This window comes from Mytilus edulis, chromosome 4, assembly GCF_963676685.1.
Source record: "Mytilus edulis chromosome 4, xbMytEdul2.2, whole genome shotgun sequence".
In the NCBI taxonomy this organism is placed as follows: Eukaryota; Metazoa; Mollusca; class Bivalvia; order Mytilida; family Mytilidae; genus Mytilus; species Mytilus edulis.
Window position 1 is genome coordinate 83,760,417 of NC_092347.1, and position 13,704 is coordinate 83,774,120.

Genomic DNA, 13,704 nt, shown 5'->3' on the forward strand with positions numbered 1-13,704 from the left:
AACTACTTTTAAGATGCAGTTAAATGCTAATATGCATTAATATTTTGTCTTGGAAATTGAACAGAAACTAGTTAAGCTCATGTGTGGTCGAATAGTAAGACCATTTTCTGGAATAAGTATTTGTCTTTAGGGGTCCAATTCTATTTGTAATTATTATTAATGGAATAAGGAGGTGGATAAAACTTAAGAAATTAGACAGCACGCCTCGTGTATGACAATTTATCCTCTTCACATGGTGTAAACAGTTAGTTTCACACCACTTATCTCTCTATCAAACATAACAAAATAGATTAGAACAAATGTAAATATTTTATATTTAAGAGCTTTCACATTTACACCAATCGCGTGTCCGCCTTCGGCTGTATATTAGTTTAGCGCACGTGCATAGACATTCATAGCTAATGCAATATTCATAATTTGTAACAAATGAGATGATTGTTTGGTTTCTTCTATTACAAGAGTAGGAGGAGCTACACATATTATCATATTCTCTTTAAAATCAAATCAAAACATAACTGCATTGTCAATACACTCATGTCTGTTATCTGTATATATAAATATATTTGATAACTATGACTTAACAGTCTAAAAACAAACTTTCAACCTTAATTAAAACAGATGGAGAAAAGTACCTTGAAATTTTCAATTGATAGGATTCTCGGACATAATACTTCAAAAAATGACGAAGATAGAAAAGTGTGCAATAGTATAGACTCAGTTGAAATTTGCTGTCGCGAAACCGAGAATGTTTGCTTCAATTCTGTGACAGGAAGTGAATGCAAGGACTCTGATGTGTCCAGACCGACAGACTTTAGACAGGGTACCAGATTCTCAGTAGAAACTGAAGACACAGAACACAGACAAGAGAATGTCCTTAATTTGTCCGTGCCGAAACTTGAACCTGAAATATATAACTCAAACATACAACATCTGGAACAAGACGGTGAGTGTAATACTAAAATCATATATTTTTTTTTATCCATATTGAACTTAGGTCTCATTTGGAAAACAATACGACAGTGCGATTTTTATCTGTTAAGAAAACTGCAAATTATAAGTGAGCACAGAACAGTCTTTTTAGTACATTACAAAAATCTCATTCTGAAAGTGCTTTCTAATATTTAGAAACGAAATACATATATTTTTTCTACAAGATTTTGTAAGGTTATATTAGAATATTTTAGTTCATTTATTAATACTAGCAGTGATTTCAAAATGAATTTGGTTACAATAGAAAAAAAATAACTTTATAAAAATAAATGATAGCTACATTTTGGAAAGCAAATCTGTTATAAAATAAATATTGCAAAAAAGTTAATTTGTTTTTGTTCTTTTTAAATTATTACGTCTTAAAAATATCATAGAAGAATGAGATCCGGCTACCTTATAAAAAGTTTCATATTACATTGTGAAATGGTGATAAAATTATAAATTAAATAATGGAGAAAATAAACTAGTCTTTAATCAAAAGAGTTTCTATTCCTTCAAAAAAATGAAACCAAGTCTGTGCATGAATTAAGGAATAAACATATTAAAATATGAAATCAATGTTCAAGTTCATTTGTTTATTTTATTATTGAACCCGATTATATGTCTCTTCCTAGATGTAATACCCATTACATCTATGGTCTCTTATAATGCTATAGTTAATATTTAGTTGTTAGAATTATATTGCATCTATGTTAGAATCAACTAAAATTATTTGAACTAAGGACAGATTATCTGTTTCTTGGAACGCTGATCGTCTAAAACCACTGCAAATAACCCTCAACTTCAAACAATTTAAGCGCCAAAAAAAGATTCGTAGATTATTATCCATAGTCTTTACAATATTTAGCATTCTGTAGTGTTTTTTTTTTATTTGTTTGGGTTTTTTGTGGAGGGGAGGGGGGTTCACAAATAAATAGTAAAGGGGATAACTTTCATAGACCTATGTTAGAAACCAGTCTGGAAGTTTATAGTACACAGGTGTCTGTTTGCGCAAGTTAAAATTAATTATCAAATATATGAAGGAATTTGTATAGTGAAAAATCCTTGATATATGAAACCCAAAAAATGTATTCATAATTATTTTAAGATATTGAGACTAATTTCTCCAAGGCATTGGACAATTTAATGAATTAATTTGGTACATTTCAAATTCAATTCGAGGTAACAAAAAAAATCCCTTAAAATCCCCGAATAATAACGGAGAGATTAAAATGTGAGCTTGAGATAAACCGCGCATGCTCCTTTGCATATGCAACTTACAACTTTACAGTAAATTATTTTTTTAGTAGATTTTATAAAGTTTTAAAAAATGTTTCAGTTTTACATTTTTATTGTTCAAGCGTGTTATAACAAAAAATATCAAGAATTTTAATTTAAAAATGTCCAAATGATAGTGCTTGTGCATGGAGAGACACTCTTACTTTAAGAAGATAAACTAGGACTGATATTTGCCCTGTATAGTTATTAAATCATATTTAACTCATGGCCTTATATCTAAACGTTATAAAAACTGCAAGCCTTTTATAGTATATGCTATTTCAATATATCATCGCTTTATAATTAGACATTAAATGAGGACATAACAACAACAACAAAACACGAGTATTACAATCAAATATTATAAGAAAGAATTCTATAAAATTTGAAATTGGGAAAAATCGCCAAAAACAAATAATATTTTCTACTTATTTCAATAAAATAACTTGTTTGTTTTTGTATTACATATGTGTATCATTTTTTTTCTACAAAACATTATAGATAATTTTATTCAACTATTCAAAATAAAAATGATTTATTCTATTTTGCACATTCTTGTGTTACAGCTTCAATTATTTAAATATTGTATTTTATTTTGATAAATAAATTTACACAATTTTTACTACGAGCTAGACTAAGTGTAGCATTAGAGCGTGTTTTCCAACATGTAGTTTCACACATTTACGTGCATGTGTTTATACGACGCCGATTTAGTAAGAACATTTAAAGTTTTCTCTATTTTTTAATTGTTGTTGTTATCTCTGTTTCATTCCGTTGTTGAAGGTCTGAGAGATGGCTTGATGGCAGTTAGATTGCTAGGTCTGTGAACGATTTTTGTTGGGCTGATTCCTATCTTACGTTTATACCCACACGCTTAAGTGTTTTCACATAATTCGTCATCCAAACATTTATTTTTCAAATTGTTAACTGGTATTAGGCAATGGTGCAGTGATAATGATAATGTGTCAAATATAAAAATTAAACATTTAATGAAATGGGCGATATCTTTTTGCGCCAAAAAGTAACTCATTTGCGCCACAACTTAATTGCGCCAATACCTCTTTTGCGCCACCTAATTTTCAAAACTATAGGTATCATTTGCGCCAATAAAATAATCATCTAATTGCGCCAATTTTATATTTTTTTATTTATATATAACAACTAAATGATTGACTAGGTACCAACAGCAAAAAATTCCTCTGACATTGTACACTGAAATTTCAAATTAGCCTCGCATCCTTATATAATTATACCGCTTGCTGGATCGTTACACAATACAAACTCATCATCTTTGTTAGTAACAATACCAATATCATCCAATATTCTGTGAAATTCTGCTCGATTCTGCTCGATTTTTAGATTAAGCCGGACGCAGTTTTCTTCTCTCTATATACACAGACTGACACACATATTTTAAATCTTTCTTTTCTAAATTCTCTTCTTCAATTTTGAAGATCTCTGAATTTATTATTTTTGAAGGTGGCTCTGACAAAACATTGGTTGCTTTTCTTTTACACGCAGTTCTGAAAAATTGACGTTCTAATTTCTGGACACTGATAATGAAAAAATTATATTTCTTTTTAAAAATGAAAATATGGTATTTTATACTGCCAAAATCTGCTATGAAATTTTAATAAAGCGAAAATGTATTTTATACTCGTGACAGTTGACTTGTATTTGCATTATAATTTTAAGAAAAATTGTTTTATAGTCTCTCAAAACTCTTTATAGAGTGGCTCTTGTTAACTTGTATTTTAAAAAGCTGTATATTTTATATGTAACAAGTGGCGAGACTTTAATAAAGTATTTGTCTTGTCTTGTCTTGATTTAGGTAAAACATATTAACAGGTAAATGTGGCGCAATTCCATTTCATTTATTGGCGCAATTAATACCATCAAAATAAAAGAGAGTGGCGCAATTAATACCTTTTCAAAACTGCAATTGGCGCAAATTGATTCTGCCCAATGAAATGTAGTATAATGAATAAAGACCTTGATCAACGAATGAATAAATTAAAATAAATGTATTTTTTTTAATTATTATTGTGCTACTTTGAATTTATACTAGGGGTAAACAGTGACTAAAAGTAGTTCTGCAAGATTGTCTTACTTTTATGTGAGAAAAGGAAAAAAGAACAAAGCAAAACAAAACAGTAGTAATAATTTACTTGTTTGTCATACTGACTTATCTTAGTTCCAGCCACAAAGTCGCCAGAAGTGTTTTTTGTTATTGTTTTGATATGTTTTATACTTTGTGTGTTTGTAGTCTTTGGCTAACGATAACGTTGTCAACAATATCATTTGTTTGAAACTCCTATCCATGGTACCTAGTAGGGAATACCATCCTGTCTGCCTGTCTTCTTTTCCTTTTAAGTTTTAAAAGAACTTTCGTTTGCATCCTACCTTACCGTTCTTTTTACTTATACGGTTCATAATTTCGAAGGACTTGTTTTGTTTTCATCCGACCCATATACTCTTATAGTCGTTGCGCATGATACGGGAATAAACTTCTTGACCAATAATAAATTCTTGAAATTCATCGCCGATATATTTGTATAGAAATGAGGTCCGAGTCATATCAGTATGCTTCTTTTTTAGATTCAAGTCATAGTCAATAGAATAAAAGCACACGATCAAAAGCTATTTTCTCAATTTTAAAAGAGGTCACTGAAATGAAATGTATCAAATGCTTAATGAATTTAAGTGGTGTTCTGGTGATATACATGACCTGCTTCGAACTAAATATAAGTCAACGCTGCACAGTTTGTAAATCTAAAGACAAAACAACTATAAAGTAACACACTGTATAATGAGAAACACTATCAACTTCTGACTTGTTTTACTGTACTAAAGAGATAAATATCATTATAGATCAAATAAAAAAAAGAGACAACCGACTAATATATAGTTGCATTTTGATATATGATATTTATAAATATGGTGCTCTTTTACCTTCAGATCTGCACAATGAAGATTCGAACGATGTGAAAGTGGACAAATCTCATAAGAAGAGGTCACGTGCAGCGTTTTCACATGCACAAGTGTTCGAACTTGAAAGACGTTTCCGTCATCAACGGTATTTATCGGGGCCTGAAAGAACAGATTTGGCCAAAAGTCTAAAACTAACAGAAACTCAGATAAAAATATGGTTCCAAAATAGACGATACAAAACAAAACGTCGACAGCTTCATTGTGACCAGTCAGTTCCACATCCGGGTAAGAAATGTGCCGTAACTCTCTTGGTAAAGGATGGGAAGAGACTCTATGGGGACTGTGACATAATGAGACCTGTCGTGTTCCCATCCCTACCAATGCAAAACCAAATTGATGTTCAGTACTATTATTATACGTAATTTATATTGTTTGTTTGTTTGTTTTGTTGATAGCTGTTTATTTTGTTAGCAATAAATTAATGGTGAATTGAAAGGCAATTGAATTTATTGTAATATTTATTGTATTCGCATGACAATTATGATATTGAGCATGGAAAAAAAACAACATTAGCTTTTTTTATGTTTATGAATTTTGTTTGATCAAAGAAATATGAATTGGTGTACGTTATAAATTATGCGCCCGACTTCTTACTCTTTAGTTAACGGTGTTGGTTGAAGGAATTGCTGCATGTCCAAATACTATGTATGTAAATTTGTTTTGGATATTGCAGCATTTGTATCGAAAAGTCTATATTATGAATATTGAACAGATATATTTTTGGAGGAAACTGTCAACAATTTTAGTCATAAGATAATTTGGTCTATGGTTCATAAACAAATCTTACGAATAAAATTGATCGTAGATCTTTAACAATTTACGATAAATCTAGTCTTAAGATTATTTGTGCAACAATAGTGCAAATATAAAAAATACTTTATCTTTTTAAAATCGTTTTTAATTATTTGTTTCCTGATTTCTCAAATCCCACGTAGTATTATAACAGTGAATTTATTTGTTTGATAGACTTGAAAGACTAGTTAACCCCCCACCACCCCCAATGCTCATTTACCGATCCTATGATAGGAATCTCGTCAGCGTAGTTCGTTATTTCAGAATATGTTGGGTTTTGTTAGGTGTTTATTTGAGTTAAGTTGTTGGTGCAAGATTTTTGAAATCTCTGTTAGATTTATTATCAAATTTGTTTTGTTAAACACGGAGGCTATTTAGAGCTGTACTGTATATAGGCAGCTGTGCGTAAGTTAGTAGGATAGTAAGTCAGTAAGTTTGCGAGAAAGTAAGTCACTTACTCGATAAGTTAGTTGAAAGTAATAAATAAGTAAGTTCGAAGTAATTAGTTAGTAATTTTGAAAATAGATAAGTAAGTAAGTAATCGATGAATATGTATGAATAAGCAAGTTAGCGAGTAAGTAAGTACGTTTGTGATTAGATTTCTAAGTTATTTAACTTAGTAAGTAATTCGTGATTAAGTTAGTTAAGTAAGTAGTGAGTGAGTGAATAAGTAAAAGTAAGTAAGCTCTTGAAAAGTAAGTTAGTTATCTTGTAAGTAAGTAAATTGTAATGAGGTAAATGAGTAAGCAAGCTTTTAGTAAGTTCTAAGTTAGTTGGCCAGTAGTTTATAAGTAAGTACGTAAATTTTGAGGAAAATGAAAAATTTAGTATATAAGGCAGTAGTTAAATAGGCAATTAGGTAAATTATAAGGGCGTAAATCATATAGTGACGGTAAGTTAGTAAGTTAGTTAGTTTGTAAGTATTTGGTAAGTAAGTTAGGGAGTAAGTCCGGCAGTTATTAAATATGTAATTAAGTAGTGAGTGAATAATTAGTAAGTTCTTAGTCAGTAAGATAGAAACTTAATAAATAAGAAAGTATTTTATAAGGAAGTAAATCAGTGAGTGAGTAAATGATAAGTCATTTATTAAGTGAATAAGTAAGTCAGTAACTTGATATATAATTAAGTAGTTAAATTGCTCTTAAGTTAGTTCGTGATTAAATAAGTAGGTACGATACGTAAATAAAGAGGTAATTCAGTAAGTTAAGTTAGTAAGTAAGTAGGAAGTTAGTTAGCCAGTTACTAAATAAGCAAGTAGATCAGTGAGTTAGCTAGTAATAAGTAAGTAAGTAAGTAAGTTAACCAGTATATAGGTATGTAACGAAATAAGTAAGTCAGAAAGTAAATTTTAAGGAAGAAAGTAGTAAGTTTAAAAAAAAAAAATTATTTCTTGTATCAAATTCTGATTGTTTTATTATTAACATATACTCAACATCCGCTTTAGAAGAGTTTTGTAATTATCAAAGTATCTTATTGTTACCATTTAGGTCTTTCCTTTCTTAATGGAAATACCTTAATGTTATTCGTGTGTTCATCGACCGTTTTTACAGTCAAAAATCAAATACGCGACATATCCAAATGATCTTTGGTATCAAGTATCGGTTTGATAAAATATATCTTGTATTAGGGGAACCAAAGTGTACTATTTACCTAATAGGAGTTTTCTCCCCAATTACAAAAACCATTGTTATCGCTACTCTTTATAAACTAAGAGTTAGCGGCAAATATTTTTTTTTAAATGTTCCTTGCCACATTTCGCAACTTTAATTAATTTTAACCGAAGCGATCCAGTGACCTCTTATAGGAGTTATTTCCCCTTGAATATATTAATTTTCGGTATGCATAGGTATCTCATGAACCGTAAGTTGTAAAGACCTAGGGTCTTTTGATTTGAGATCATTGAATCATAACTTGAAAATATAGGTCAATGTCAAAGGTCAAGGTCATATTTTAGATTTCTATATGGCTTTGATTTCCCTATATAATTCTTGAAAGGTTATAGATTCAGAAAATTTATAAATAGTGAAAAATGCGTGGTACTTCAAGGGACAACTTTGTAAGGGTTATGACTTTATTGGTTTTACCATTGTGTAAGGGACATAACCCCCATTGATGGTTTATATAAAAAACATTATTAATTTTAGCAAAACTCTTAAACAAGAGGTCTTAGACCCATAGGGTCTTTTGCAACGACATTGTCGACTATGACCTTGGTCAAAGCTCAAGGTCATATAGAAAGATGTAAATTATGTGTTTTTGGCACAGGCACTTGTCTCAGAAAAAAAATTTAGGAAAAATTCTGAGACAAGTGCCTGTGGTTTTTGGCACTATTTTAAGAGTTTTATGTGTTTTAATGCTTTTGTAGGTTGACATTAACCTTTGACCTTACTACTTGTTAAGGGATATCTCAAAGGCTTAATCCCATGTGTTAAGGTATAGTATCTAGGCTTTCAATTCCGTTTATGCATGATCCTAGTGGCTCAGTTCCATGTGTTTTATCAACTAACTTACAAACAAACAAACAAACTAAAAAACAACCAACCATCAAATCAATTAATCAATCATTGTATGCATGTTTCCGTGTCATGTGTGTAAATCGGGGTCCAAGATCTCATTTGTTTGTTTTCGCTTGTTTCAAGAGACCATATCCCACATGTTTAATTAATCAATCAAGCAAGCAATCAATCAATCATTACATGCATGTTTCCGTCGCATGTGTTTAAATCGGGGTCTAAGATCTCATTTGTTTCTTTTTCGCTTGTTACAAGAGACCGTACCAATGCGTATCATTCCATCGCTAATGAAATATTCATATACTGTAGTGGCAATTGGTGCAAGACTTACCTGCCACCCTTCAAGACGACGCTAAGGTTGGTTGGTTGGTTGTTGATTGCTTAACGTCCAGTGGCGAGCCACCATTTGATTTTTTTTTGGAGGGGGCTAGTTTGAAATTTGAAAAAAAACAGGACAGGAGTTTTGAGTGGAAAAAAAAGGCAGGATAAACAATTCGGCATAAAAAAAAATGGCAGGAAAACAACTTAAGTAAAAAAAAAAGAAGGGTAAGCCAATAAAAACTAACTTAAAAGGCAGAACAAAATTTGTCATCCTAGTCCGGTACCCCTCCCCCCTAAAATCAAATGGTAGCTCCCTAAGTGGAAGATACAGGTGGTCATCTGTGACACAAATATTCAGTAAACGTTAAGATAACAAAAGACTTAGCGTCAAGTGATTCACTCAACATATATTTAGTCACTGATTATTTTAATCATTTTATTATTTGTTTTTCATATCGTTAGCATACCACAATTTCTGAAACATAATGTTTTGTTTACGCTGACTTTTTAAGATTATATTTGGTATTACAATCTTATTTCGGGTCTTAGATTATAGTTTTGTAGAATTTTAATAGCATTTTAAAAGTTCTTCAAAGCACTATATTTAGGTCATCTTAGAAATTCAAAATAAAGACTAAGCTTGCTGTACCTCCACTGGGTTAGCATCGAATTTCAAATCTGACTTTCCATGCATTTGCTAACCATCGTTTATGGCTCCTTAGAAAGTGTGACTTTCTTATCAGAATAATAGTCGGTTGGTTATAATGACACAAGAGAAGTGTTAGTTTACACAAATGAGACGATTTTCAAACAAAGACATCTGTAGGTAAAATTACCCGACTCTCTTAAAAGTCTATAAATTGAATCGATTCTCTGTGTAGGTTTTTTGTTAATTCTGTTGTTGGGTTGCTATCGCATTGACTTATACCCCTTACATCGCTATATATTTGTATACCGGTAGACGTTTTCATCAATAGCATTGAAAATGTGTTTACAAGATAATAAGTTCTAAATAATTTAGAGTCAAAAACAAAACAACTAACGGTGTGCCATAAACATAGTTTGTTCATTTAGATTTATTGCTTTCATTTCATTTTTTAGCTCACCTTGCCCAAAGGGCCAAGTGAACTTTTCCCATCACTTTGCGTCCGTCGTCCGTCGTCCGTCGTCGTTGTTAACTTTTACAAAAATCTTTTCCTCTGAAGCTATTGGGCCAAATTAAACCAAACTTGGCCACAATCATCATTGGGGTATCTAGTTTAAATAATGTGTCCGGTGACCCGGCCAACCAACCAAGATGGCCGCCATGGCTAAAAATAGAACATAGGGGTAAAATGCAGTTTTTGGCTTATAACTTAATAACCAAAGCAATTTAGAGCAAATCTGACAAGGGGTAAAACTGTTAATCAGGTCAAGATCTATCTGCCCTAAAATTTTCAGATCAATCGGACATTACGTTGTTGAGTTGCTGCCCCTGAATTGGTAATTTTAAGGAAATTTTGCTGTTTTTGGTTATTATCTTGAATATTATTATAGATAGAGATAAACTGTAAACAGCAATTATGTTCAGCAAAGTAAGATTTACAAATAAGTCAAGTGACCGAAATGGTCAGTTGACCCCTTTAGGAGTTATTGCCCTTTATAGTCAATTTTAAACCATTTTTCGTAAATCTTAGTTATCTTTTACAAAAATCTTCTCCTCTGAAACTACTGGGCCAAATTAATCCGAATCTTTGGGGTATCTAGTTTGAAAAATGTGTCCGGTGACCCGACCATCAAATCAAGATGGCCGCCACAGCTAAAAATAGAACATAGGGGTAAAATGCAGTTTTTGGCTTATAACTCAAAAGCCAAAGCATTTAGAGCAAATCTGACATGGGGTAAAATTGTTTATTTGGTCAAGATCTATCTGCCTAGAAATTTTCAGATGAATCAGACAACCTGTTGTTGGGTTGCTGCCCCTGAATTGGTAATTTTAAGGAAATTTTGCTTATTTTGGTTATTATCTTGAATATTATTATAGATAGAGATAAACTTATTACAAATAAGTCAAATGACTGAAATAGTCAATTGACCCCCTAAGGAGTTATTGTCCTTTATAGTCAATTTTTAACAATTTTCATAAAATTTGTAAAATTTTATTAACATTTTCCACTGAAACTACTGGGCCAAGTTCATTATAGATAGAGATAATTGTAAGCAGCAAGACTGTTTAGTAAAGTAAGATGTACAAACACATCACCATCACCAAAACACAATTTTGTCATGAATCCATCTGCTTCCTTTGTTTTATATTCACATAGACCAAGGTGAGCGACACAGGCTCTTTAGAGCCTCTAATTTTAATTTTAAAATAAAAAGTACCTTAAGGTGCAATGCAACTCTCTGATTTTCAATATTTAGATTTCTTTCGTTTGAGAGTAAGATATACTCGTTCGATATTCCTCTATTTCCACGTACAATTGAACATGCGTGTATACATACGTGTTCCGGATCCAATGTTGGAACTTTAAGATTGTATTGATCACATGATAAATTGAATGGAAATGAATTGGTGGTTTAATGAACATAATCCGGTTAGGAAGAGAGCAATAAAAGCCAGCATATGGACGTGTTTGTTAAAATGATCATTCTAAATACAGACACGAGATGTTTTTGTAGTTAATGACATAGGATTAACACTTAATTATTTAATCCTTTTTGGAATGGTCTGTAGTACCAAGGAAGTTGGAATGGGTTGTCCAGTGTAGAATTTATTCTCACGAAATATTTTATTGTCTTGGTCCGGATATTAATACTTATGGTCCTACTTTTGCATATAATTGAAACAAAAAGCTATACAGATAGTTTTCAACTATATTGGTGAATAGTACACTCTTTTTATTATCACGTGAAGAAAGGTTCAGAAAATAAATTCTATAAAAATGATTTTTTTTTATTGACACACGAATACCTTGTTGCAATACTAAAAGTCACGAACACAAATTGTGAAAACTGCGTTTTTATGAATGTAACATGATTAAAAAATAAAATAGCAAAACTACCGGTTTCCTTTACATAAAATGTTATATCAATTAAGTGGAGCGAAATCCATCAAATTAATAATAGATATGATATCCTGAACCTTTCTATAAAGTTATTTTGTTTAACATTGTTTATGTTGTACATCCTGGAATTTCATTTAAGAGCAAAACCAATATAACAGAGGAGACCAGAGGAAGCATTTTAGTTAAGTACCACTTAACACTCTACACTAGAGGGTGATTAGTCGAAGCAGACGACAGATGGACGTGCTTATGAACGTGCACTTGTGTATTATTGGCTATTTAAAATATCATACAGTTGTTTCGTTGAAAAGTTTATCATTATTCCTATAACAAACAAAGTGCTTAGTTCTTTATTTTAATTAAAATTTAGCTATTTGTTGACAGATTAATTGTTATTTTATATGGTAATCATAATCATTCAATTGTCAAGCTACTTATTTCTAATTTTACTCATAAAAAGGGTAAATAATGAACTTCGTGTGAATGTGTTTTAGTCATTAGGTTAGAAACAAGGGACAACAACTACAACAGCGATGAATCATAGATAATCAAAACAATCACGATAATTATGAGAGTTAAGAAGTAGTATAAAAAAAACCAGTATGAGGATCTCACAAGGAACGAAGAGCTTTTTCCGACTGCCTAAATAACCACTCTTTAACATGAAAAGACGTGACATAAATATGGCAGAAGCACAACACGAGAATGACCCTCACCTCCTTCAATTTATATATCGAAGTGTTTTGACATATTTAACATGTTAAATAATATTTCCCGGCTTTATATATATTTATGGTTGCGCATTTAGTTCACTAAGTATATTACAAGTCGTAACAAACTGTCTAACAATTCAAACAGTCTTTTGTCGACAAGTAAAACAATCGACATTATTATTCTCATTCCTTTGCAAAAAAGGCACAAAAAACATCAATATAAAAACTTCCATCGCTGAAAATGATACCAAACATGAGCAATATATTCCAATGCAATAAATTATAAGCCGAGGTAGATTGATCAGAGGCCTGGTTAGAGGGTGTGCTTATTTCTGAACCAACAGTTTTCAACAGTTGCTTCCTAGTCGCTCTTGAAATAAAATTTGAAGTTGGTATTATTTTCAATACTATAGTATCCAATCTGAAATGTCATCGCAGGCTCAAAAATATTGCGCGATCCATTTTGAAAAGACACCATCTATTCTCTGAACATTACACAAAGAATATCTAAAAAATATAAATAAATTAATGGTCTTCGGAATTGAATTTTTGTTCGCAAAATAGTTGAAAATAAATATCAGACAGTAAAGTATATTCGTGCCAGGTGATCAATTCAGGCTTATTGGCACTTGTAGTTTTTTCTTTTTTTTTTTTAATTTATCCATTGATATGAAGGTTTATTTGACTAATGGGTGGTTAGTTGTTGATACTGCATGTGAAGATGAGATGTAAGCCAGCTATATACAAAGATACATCATTTTTTATGTCTTACAACTTGAGAAATCCCCTAATATAATGTGATTCGTTGTTGGTGACGTAGATTGATCCTTTAGTTATTTATTGTGGTCAAACTATTTGCGACTGGTGACCTTGATTAGAGTTCTGATCGCCGAGCTTGATGTTATTGATGAAAAAGCGATTCTATTTAAAGTTGGGTTTTTTTTTGCACGTAAACGTGACTAAGTATTGAACGGATTAATATGGAAACAAATAAATGGTCAGAGTTCTAGTGCCCCCGCGTTGCACATATTATAACTGGCTAAGGGCGATAACATAAATAATAAAACCAAGCAAAATATT

The 13,704-nt window shown here is 31.3% G+C and overlaps 1 protein-coding gene across 1 annotated transcript; it reads left to right on the forward strand.

The window, feature by feature from the left end:
* Positions 1 to 573: 573 nt before the first annotated feature.
* On the forward strand, positions 574 to 5,667 carry LOC139520815 (homeobox protein Nkx-3.2-like). The gene is made up of 2 exons (XM_071313781.1): positions 574 to 943; positions 5,206 to 5,667. The coding sequence occupies exons 1-2, from the start codon at positions 619 to 621 to the stop codon at positions 5,598 to 5,600; spliced, it is 720 nt and encodes a 239-aa protein (XP_071169882.1). The 5' UTR covers positions 574 to 618; the 3' UTR covers positions 5,601 to 5,667.
* The last annotated feature ends 8,037 nt before the right edge of the window (positions 5,668 to 13,704 follow it).

Coding starts and splice junctions, on each gene's coding strand:
- LOC139520815 (XM_071313781.1), top strand. CDS start 619: ATGGAGAAAAGTACCTTGAAATTTTCAATTGATAGGATTCTCGGACAT. Junction 944..5,205: donor ACAACATCTGGAACAAGACG/GTGAGTGTAATA, acceptor TTTTACCTTCAG/ATCTGCACAATGAAGATTCG.